Source organism: Pseudochaenichthys georgianus, unplaced genomic scaffold (assembly GCF_902827115.2).
Source record: "Pseudochaenichthys georgianus unplaced genomic scaffold, fPseGeo1.2 scaffold_534_arrow_ctg1, whole genome shotgun sequence".
Lineage (NCBI taxonomy): Eukaryota > Metazoa > Chordata > Actinopteri > Perciformes > Channichthyidae > Pseudochaenichthys > Pseudochaenichthys georgianus.
Genome location: NW_027263095.1, coordinates 1 through 10,332, shown reverse-complemented (window position 1 = coordinate 10,332; position 10,332 = coordinate 1). Strand labels below are relative to the sequence as shown.

Sequence of the window (10,332 nt, the reverse complement as noted above, 5' to 3'; positions counted from 1 at the left end):
TGTGAACTACCTCTCTGAAAGGTCCCAATGTGTTCACTTTGATGGGCTGTCTTCTGAGTGGTTGAACATTGCTAATGGTGTTCCTCAAGGTTCTGTTTTAGGACCACTTTTATTCTCCATCTACATCAATAGTTTAGGTGAAAATGTCGAAGGAGCTACTTTACATTTGTATGCGGATGATGCTGTGATGTACTGTGCAGGTCCCTCCATTAAGGAGGCTGGTGTTAAATTACAGGCTGTTTTTAACATTATTCAGACTCAGCTCTCTGAACTAAAGCTTCTTTTAAATGTGGATAAAACCAAGGTAATGCTCTTTTCTAAAGCTAAAAAGACACCAGAGCCTGTTTTAGATATTGTAACTACGCAAGGAATAAAACTTGAAGTTGTTACCTGTTACAAATACCTTGGTATCTGGCTTGATGATTGTCTCTCTTTTAAACTTCATGTCAATAATCTGCTTAAAAAGCTGAGGGTTAGGCTAGGTTTCTTCTACAGGAACAAGTCCTGTTTCTCGCTTGAGGCCAGGAAGAGGCTCTGTGACCTTTGACCTGTGCTGGACTCTGGGGATCTGGTCTATATGAATGCACCTGCCCGTTGCCTGGTCAAGTTAGATGCTGCGTATCACAGCGCTCTGAGATGTGTGACAGACTGTAAAGCATTAACCCATCACTGCACCCTGTATGCAAGGGCTGGTTTGCTTTCACTAACTGTACGGAGGCTCAGTCACTGGTACATTTTTATATACAAAGCCATGCTAGGGAAACTTCCATCTTATATCTGCTCCCTGATCTCACGGTGAATTGTAAGTGGCTACTGCCTGAGATCGAATGCTGTGGTTTTATTAAATGTTGCTAGGACTGTCTTAGGGAAGGCAACTTTTAGATGCGCAGCTCCTCTGTCTTGGAATAGTCTGCAAATTAAATGGAAACTGAGCAATCTGGTGCCACTAAATGTTTTTAAAGCTCGGTTGGATGCTACTCAACCGGAAGCTGTTGGTACCTGCTCATGTGGATAGTTATTGTAAATTATAATCCCTGTAATGATGCTGTAAAATGTCCTTTTTGTTGTTCTGTTTATGTGTTTATGTTTCATGTGGAACTACTTGAGCAGGTCTCCCTTGGAAAAGAGATCAATGATCTCAATGGGATACACCTGGATAAATAAAGGTTTGAAATGAAATACATGAAAGTACTCTATTTTGCTGGATCTCTCAACCTATGATTATGCCAATATCTTTGTATGTATTTATATTTTGTATTAGCTAATAATCTGAATGTATAGAGTTACTAGGACGAATCAGAAACAAAAACAGAAGTATTTATTTAAATAAGGGTGAATTTGTTTATGTGACGGTTGCTTCATTTTATAATGAAAAAAAAAAAAAAAAAAAACGTGGAGGAATGAGACACCGAGTGTTCAAGTAACGCGAGATTTCACCTCTGTAACACACAGGCCGGTGCTCTGTTTCGCAAATCTCGCGAGGTTTCAGCATCATATATGAAATAACTGGATTAACAGTATTCATGCATGAATGTGCTTTACACTGCTGGACATCTTAACATATGATTATACGATAATATGTATTTTTATACGTGTATATATATTTGTCATTAGCTTATAATTGGTATTAAGGTAACTGGAACAATCTGAAACAAAAAATGAATTATTTATTCATGGGGCAAATTGGGTTTTGTGAGTTTCCCCATTATACAGTTGAAAAATAATAGCACACAAATATAGGAAATTAAAGTACTGTAAGTGTACTTTTATTTAAGTGCATAACTTTTGCTTGTAACATAATATTTTACACTACAACTACTTTTACTTCAATCTGAGTACATGTTCACTGTCACTCTCTATATACACACAACCACTTCACACACACTGTAAACACGTGAAGCTGTCTCACAGAGCTGCCGACGCCTGAACATTTCTAATCTTTCCCACAAACTGTTTCCCTCTAATCGCCTCCAAATGTTCTTTAAGATCAGGAGGGTCACGCATAAGCTCCTCGAAAGTCTCTGACATGCAAACACCCCTCCTCTGATTCCTTCTACCTGCCGTCAGCCTTGTGTTTGTGTTTACTAGGGGGGCCGGGGGGGGGGGGGGGGGGGGGGGTGGGGGGGGGGGGGGGGCATATGTGGGAGAGAGGTCAACTGGAGCTGAAATAATCCCCAAACCTCCAATGCATCACTTCTATTCAGAGGGGGGAGAAGTACTCAGATCGTGTACTTGAGTAAAGGAGAAGTACTCAGATCGTGTACTTGAGTAAAAGTAGAAGTACTCAGATCGTGTACTTGAGTAAAAGTAGAAGTACTCAGATCTTGTACATGAGTAAAAGTAGAAGTACTCAGATCGTGTACTTGAGTAGAAGTAGAAGCTCAGATATTGTACTTGAGTAAAAGTAGAAGTACTCAGATTGTGTACTTGAGTAGAAGTAGAAGCTCAGATATTGTACTTGAGTAAAAGTAGAAGTACTCAGATCTTGTACATGAGTAAAAGTAGAAGTACTCAGATCGTGTACTTGAGTAGAAGTAGAAGCTCAGATATTGTACATGAGTAAAAGTAGAAGTACACAGATCTTGTACTTGAGTAAAAGTAGAAGTACACAGATCGTGTACTTGAGTGAAAGTAGAAGTACTCAGATCTTGTACATGAGTAAAAGTAGAAGTACTCAGATCGTGTACTTGAGTAGAAGTAGAAGCTCAGATATTGTAGTAAAAGTAGAAGTACTCAGATCTTGTACATGAGTAAAAGTAGAAGTACTCAGATCGTGTACTTGAGTAGAAGTAGAAGCTCAGATATTGTACTTGAGTAAAAGTAGAAGTACTCAGATCTTGTACATGAGTAAAAGTAGAAGTACTCAGATCGTGTACTTGAGTAGAAGTAGAAGCTCAGATATTGTACATGAGTAAAAGTAGAAGTACACAGATCTTGTACTTGAGTAAAAGTAGAAGTACACAGATCGTGTACTTGAGTGAAAGTAGAAGTACTCAGATCTTATACATGAGTAAAAGTAGAAGTACTCAGATCGTGTACTTGAGTAAAAGTAGAAGTACACAGATCTTGTACTTGAGTAAAAGTAGAAGTACACAGATCGTGTACTTGAGTGAAAGTAGAAGTACTCAGATCTTGTACATGAGTAAAAGTAGAAGTACTCAGATCGTGTACTTGAGTAGAAGTAGAAGCTCAGATATTGTAGTAAAAGTAGAAGTACTCAGATCTTGTACATGAGTAAAAGTAGAAGTACTCAGATCGTGTACTTGAGTAGAAGTAGAAGCTCAGATATTGTACTTGAGTAAAAGTAGAAGTACTCAGATCTTGTACATGAGTAAAAGTAGAAGTACTCAGATCGTGTACTTGAGTAGAAGTAGAAGCTCAGATATTGTACATGAGTAAAAGTAGAAGTACACAGATCTTGTACTTGAGTAAAAGTAGAAGTACACAGATCGTGTACTTGAGTGAAAGTAGAAGTACTCAGATCTTATACATGAGTAAAAGTAGAAGTACTCAGATCGTGTACTTGAGTAAAAGTAGAAGTACTCAGATCTTGTACATGAGTAAAAGTAGAAGTACTCAGATCGTGTACTTGAGTAGAAGTAGAAGCTCAGATATTGTACTTGAGTAAAAGTAGAAGTATTCAGATTGTGTACTTGAGTAGAAGTAGAAGTACTCAGATCGTGTACTTGAGTAAAAGTAGAAGTACTCAGATCTTGTACATGAGTAAAAGTAGAAGTACTCAGATCGTGTACTTGAGTAGAAGTAGAAGCTCAGATATTGTACTTGAGTAAAAGTAGAAGTACTCAGATCTTGTACATGAGTAAAAGTAGAAGTACTCAGATCGTGTACTTGAGTAGAAGTAGAAGCTCAGATATTGTACATGAGTAAAAGTAGAAGTACACAGATCTTGTACTTGAGTAAAAGTAGAAGTACACAGATCGTGTACTTGAGTGAAAGTAGAAGTACTCAGATCTTGTACATGAGTAAAAGTAGAAGTACTCAGATCGTGTACTTGAGTAGAAGTAGAAGCTCAGATATTGTACTTGAGTAAAAGTAGAAGTACTCAGATCTTGTACATGAGTAAAAGTAGAAGTACTCAGATCGTGTACTTGAGTAGAAGTAGAAGCTCAGATATTGTACTTGAGTAAAAGTAGAAGTACTCAGATCTTGTACATGAGTAAAAGTAGAAGTACTCAGATCGTGTACTTGAGTAGAAGTAGAAGCTCAGATATTGTACATGAGTAAAAGTAGAAGTACACAGATCTTGTACTTGAGTAAAAGTAGAAGTACACAGATCGTGTACTTGAGTGAAAGTAGAAGTACTCAGATCTTATACATGAGTAAAAGTAGAAGTACTCAGATCGTGTACTTGAGTAGAAGTAGAAGCTCAGATATTGTACTTGAGTAAAAGTAGAAGTACTCAGATCTTGTACTTGAGTAAAAGTAGAAGTACTCAGATCGTGTACTTGAGTAGAAGTAGAAGTACTCAGATCTTGTACATGAGTAAAAGTAGAAGTACTCAGATCGTATACTTGAGTAGAAGTAGAAGCTCAGATATTGTACTTGAGTAAAAGTAGAAGTACACAGATCTTGTACTTGAGTAAAAGTAGAAGTACACAGATCTTGTACTTGAGTAAAAGTAGAAGTACTCAGATCTTGTACTTGAGTAAAAGTAGAAGTACACAGATCTTGTACTTGAGTAAAAGTAGAAGTACTCAGATCTTGTACTTGAGTAAAAGTAGAAGTACCAGAGTGTAGGAATACTCTGTTCCAGTAAAAGTCCTGCATTCAAAATGTTCCTCAAGTGAAAGTAGAAAGTATTCTCATCTAAATATAGTGAAAGACAGTGAAAGTAGTCGTTGTGCAGATTGGTCCATTTCAGAATAATATATATGATATGTTTTATAATGATTGATCATGAAAGTGTTCTCAGAGCTGGTGAAGGTGCAGCTAGTCTGAAGTGCTTTGTAGACTGCAGGGTAGCTGGTGGAGGTGCAGCTAGTCTGAAGTACTTTGTAGACTGCAGGGTAGCTGGTGGAGGTGCAGCTAGTCTGAAGTACTTTGTAGACTGCAGGTTAGCTGGTGAAGGTGCAGCTAGTCTGAAGTACTTTGCAGACTGCAGGGTAGCTGGTGGAGGTGCAGCTAGTCTGAAGTACTTTGTAGACTGCAGGTTAGCTGGTGAAGGTGCAGCTAGTCTGAAGTACTTTGCAGACTGCAGGGTAGCTGGTGGAGGTGCAGCTAGTCTGAAGTACTTTGTAGACTGCAGGTTAGCTGGTGAAGGTGCAGCTAGTCTGAAGTACTTTGCAGACTGCAGGGTAGCTGGTGGAGGTGCAGCTAGTCTGAAGTACTTTGTAGACTGCAGGAGTACTTTGTAGACTGCAGGGTAGCTGGTGGATTCACTCCAGGTGGAACTAAAGTCTGTGAAGTAACTAAAGGTATTAAATACATGTAGTGGAGTAGAAGTACACAGTAGCAGAAAATGGAAATACTCAGGTAAAGTACAAGTACCTCAACACTTTACTTACAGTACTGTACTTGAGTAAATGTACTTAGTTCACACAATTGTACTTACGTTGCTACAAATTGGTGAAACTGGTTCCAACTCCGATTGAGATGTGTTTTTCCACGTGTGTGTGTGTGTGTGTGTGTGCACGGCACGCACATTTGGCTCGTGTTTAAACTTGTCGCTACTATGCATGAGTCATAGATGACGTACGGTGGGTTTCTCGGCAGGCCCAGGTGTGCAGTGACTCAGACAAATGTTGCTCAACTGGATCAGGTGTGTGCCCAAGAAAGAACCAGTTATGATCTATTCCGGGTAAACAGTTAAAAATCTTTAGATCTCTCTGTTTCCAAAGTATTATTATATTATTTTAGGATTTAGATCTCATCAGAATACATTTTGTGTCTGTCAGGGCCTGTTGATCCATCTGCTGGACAAGAAAACTCACATTTTCGACAGCCTTTCGAAATACAGAAAAACCTGCTATAAACAAAAATATATATTAGTTTGAACAGTTATATTTGATTCAATCTATTTAGTAGATTATAGGTTACAAATATTTTTTTAATCAAAAACATCTATTCTACATCTTCGACTCACTTTGAAACAACACATCAAGAGAGTACTTTACATTTCATGTGTTCAGTTTGAAGGTCTACCAAATCTGTAAAATTAAGATTAAAATGAAAAAAAAATAGTTTAAATAAATGTGTGTGTTAAACAGCGCCCCCATGTGGCTGCTGACAGAACTACAAACTTCACTGGAGTCAAAACAGAGAAAAATCTTTATTGGAGACGACATTAAAAAATACTGATTATAAAAGGAGAGAAATAACCTCAGCACACACACTCTCACACACACACTCTCTCTCGCACACTCTCACACACTGTGTAGTGAATCAGTTCATCCATCTGTCCGTGGATTCTCTTTCCTTCAAGGCTGCAGGTATCCCATGATGCATTGTGTTTTGTCACCATCCGAACATGTACTCCATGGCTTTGGAAACCATACTGTCGTCTTTCCTGGGCGTCTGTCTGTCTGCCAACACCTTAAACACACACACACACACACACACACACACACACACACACACACACACACATTATTACTTCTAAAAAGGGACGTATAAGGCTTTTTTTTGAGTTTCTAACAGATTAAGAAAAGTTCAATTTAAGACTTTATTTAAAATAGAATGTGGGATTTGAAGCATTTAAATATAAAAACTATTTATTTCCCTTAAAGACAGTTTAATATCGATTAAGTCCTTCATCCTTATGGTTTAATGTTTAAAAAACAGTGTTTAACTTCAGTCAGTCTATCAGTCTATAATGTGTGAGCACTCAAGTCTGCTTTGATTTTTTGGGGACAAGTTGCAACCATTAATTATAGCAAACATTAACAGCTTGTTAAATCATGTTTTGAATGAGCCGTCTTATTTCTGTATTAAAGATAACCAGATTTTTGTGCACAAGATATATAAGATACAATATGTCCCCTTTAAGTGTCCCAGATGTACAGTTTATACGGTCTCAGTGAATGTTGAGGTCGGAGGTCACCTGGTAGTCGCTGCCGGCCGTCTTGCACTTGTAGCCAGCGCTGAGCGGCCTGATGGCGGAGCGAGGAGTGGAGGGGAGGATGGAGGAGAAGGAGGAGGAGAGAGGCGAGGAGACACTGCTGTCCATCACACTCTGAGGAGAAGAGAGAAGGAAAGGGATTCAAACTGGGATCAAAGTCACCTGATGTGCAGGGATAACGTTGGGCTATAAAGGAACTACCGCACGGTCACATGACTTCACATCACCACCGCTAAGCTAAAGGTGGCTAACGTTGGGCTATAAAGGAACTACCGCACGGTCACATGACTTCACATCACCACCGCTAAGCTAAAGGTGGCTAACGTTGGGCTATAAAGGAACTACCGCACGGTCACATGACTTCACATCACCACCGCTAAGCTAAAGGTGGCTAACGTTGGGCTATAAAGGAACTACCGCACGGTCACATGACTTCACATCACCACCGCTAAGCTAAAGGTGGCTAATGTTGGGCTATAAAGGAACTACAGCACGGTCACATGACTTCACGTCACCACCGCTAAGCTAAAGGCGGCTAATGTTGGGCTATAAAAGAACTACAGCACGGTCACATGACTTCACGTCACCACCGCTAAGCTAAAGGCGGCTAATGTTGGGCTATAAAGGAACTACAGCACGGTCACATGACTTCACGTCACCACCGCTAAGCTAAAGGCGGCTAATGTTGGGCTATAAAGGAACTACAGCACGGTCACATGACTTCACGTCACCACCGCTAAGCTAAAGGAGGCTAATGTTGGGCTATAAAGGAACTACAGCACGGTCACATGACTTCACGTCACCATCGCTAAGCTAAAGGTGGCTAATGTTGGGCTATAAAGGAACTACAGCACGGTCACATGACTTCACGTCACCACCGCTAAGCTAAAGGCGGCTAATGTTGGGCTATAAAGGAACTACCGCACGGTCACATGACTTCACGTCACCACCGCTAAGCTAAAGGCGGCTAATGTTGGGCCATAAAGGAACTACAGCTCGGTCACATGACTTCACGTCACCACCGCTAAGCTAAAGGAGGCTAATGTTGGGCTATAAAGGAACTACAGCACGGTCACATGACTTCACGTCACCACCACTAAGCTAAAGGCGGCTAATGTTGGGCTATAAAGGAACTACAGCTCGGTCACATGACTTCACGTCACCACCGCTAAGCTAAAGGAGGCTAATGTTGGGCTATAAAGGAACTACAGCACGGTCACATGACTTCACGTCACCATCGCTAAGCTAAAGGTGGCTAATGTTGGGCTATAAAGGAACTACAGCACGGTCACATGACTTCACGTCACCACCGCTAAGCTAAAGGTGGCTAATGTTGGGCTATAAAGGAACTACAGCACGGTCACATGACTTCACGTCACCACCGCTAAGCTAAAGGAGGCTAATGCTGGGCTATAAAGGAACTACAGCTCGGTCACATGACTTCACGTCACCACCGCTAAGCTAAAGGAGGCTAATGTTGGGCTATAAAGGAACTACAGCACGGTCACATGACTTCACGTCACCACCACTAAGCTAAAGGCGGCTAATGTTGGGCTATAAAGGAACTACAGCTCGGTCACATGACTTGACGTCACCACCGCTAAGCTAAAGGTGGCTAATGTTGGGCTATAAAGGAACTACAGCACGGTCACATGACTTCACGTCACCATCGCTAAGCTAAAGGTGGCTAATGTTGGGCTATAAAGGAACTACAGCACGGTCACATGACTTCACGTCACCACCACTAAGCTAAAGGCGGCTAATGTTGGGCTATAAAGGAACTACAGCTCGGTCACATGACTTCACGTCACCACCGCTAAGCTAAAGGAGGCTAATGTTGGGCTATAAAGGAACTACAGCACGGTCACATGACTTCACGTCACCATCGCTAAGCTAAAGGTGGCTAATGTTGGGCTATAAAGGAACTACAGCACGGTCACATGACTTCACGTCACCACCGCTAAGCTAAAGGTGGCTAATGTTGGGCTATAAAGGAACTACAGCACGGTCACATGACTTCACGTCACCACCGCTAAGCTAAAGGAGGCTAATGCTGGGCTATAAAGGAACTACAGCTCGGTCACATGACTTCACGTCACCACCGCTAAGCTAAAGGAGGCTAATGTTGGGCTATAAAGGAACTACAGCTCGGTCACATGACTTGACGTCACCACCGCTAAGCTAAAGGTGGCTAATGTTGGGCTATAAAGGAACTACAGCTCGGTCACATGACTTCACGTCACCACCGCTAAGCTAAAGGCGGCTAATGTTGGGCTATAAAGGAACTACAGCTCGGTCACATGACTTGACGTCACCACCGCTAAGCTAAAGGTGGCTAATGTTGGGCTATAAAGGAACTACAGCACGGTCACATGACTTCACGTCACCATCGCTAAGCTAAAGGTGGCTAATGTTGGGCTATAAAGGAACTACAGCACGGTCACATGACTTCACGTCACCACCGCTAAGCTAAAGGAGGCTAATGTTGGGCTATAAAGGAACTACAGCACGGTCACATGACTTCACGTCACCATCGCTAAGCTAAAGGTGGCTAATGTTGGGCTATAAAGGAACTACAGCACGGTCACATGACTTCACGTCACCACCGCTAAGCTAAAGGAGGCTAATGCTGGGCTATAAAGGAACTACAGCTCGGTCACATGACTTCACTTCACCACTTCTAAGCTAAAGGTGGGTTTTTTTCCAGGATTCAGGACTCGTTCCTGCACCTCTCGCTCTCTCTCTCTCTCCAGTTACTGACCTTGTCTATGCAGGGTTTGACTCCCACCATGATGGCGTCTCCGAACACTTTCCCGTCTTTGGACAGAGCTTTCCTGGCCTGCAGGCTGGACTGATATTGAAGGTGCATCCAGTTACCAGGAGACGCCATCTGTAATCATCAAAACATTTATCATATTATATTTCTTGAAGACATCTGTGTTCACCTCAAGCATCTTCAGACTACCTGCTGCTGTTCCTAACTCCATTCGAAGCTTTATGACGGTCATTGCTTGCCTCGTCTCTCATGTCTTTGTATATTCATGTTTACACTCTATATACGACTGGAATAGAGAGGATTTCGTGTCTCACCGTGTGTTTCAGAATGTTTCCGTACTGAGCGAACTGCAGCAGGATGTAGGAGGCTGAGGCTGGAGGAAAACTAACACACACACATTTAATCTACATGTATTCACCGTATATATTATGCAATGACAGCAGTATATATTGAGCAGTTTAAATACCCGAACACAGTG

The 10,332-nt window shown here is 41.4% G+C and overlaps 1 protein-coding gene across 1 annotated transcript; it reads right to left on the bottom strand.

The window, feature by feature from the left end:
* Window positions 1-6,276: 6,276 nt before the first annotated feature.
* Window positions 6,277-10,326, bottom strand: LOC117443085 (nucleoporin NUP35-like). Its single transcript, XM_034079022.2, has 5 exons — window positions 10,321-10,326; window positions 10,169-10,238; window positions 9,840-9,968; window positions 7,061-7,192; window positions 6,277-6,552 (listed from the first exon to the last, which is right to left on the bottom strand). The coding sequence occupies exons 3-5, from the start codon at window positions 9,966-9,968 to the stop codon at window positions 6,475-6,477; spliced, it is 339 nt and encodes a 112-aa protein (XP_033934913.2). The 5' UTR covers window positions 10,169-10,238; window positions 10,321-10,326; the 3' UTR covers window positions 6,277-6,474.
* Window positions 10,327-10,332: the final 6 nt, after the last annotated feature.

Excerpts from the sequence above, each read along its gene's own strand:
- LOC117443085 (XM_034079022.2), bottom strand. The coding sequence starts at position 9,968 with ATGGCGTCTCCTGGTAACTGGATGCACCTTCAATATCAGTCCAGCCTG. Across the intron at positions 7,193-9,839 it reads TCAAACCCTGCATAGACAAG|AGTGTGATGGACAGCAGTGT; the intron begins GTCAGTAACTGG and ends TCTTCTCCTCAG. Across the intron at positions 6,553-7,060 it reads CGGCCGGCAGCGACTACCAG|GTGTTGGCAGACAGACAGAC; the intron begins GTGACCTCCGAC and ends TGTGTGTTTAAG.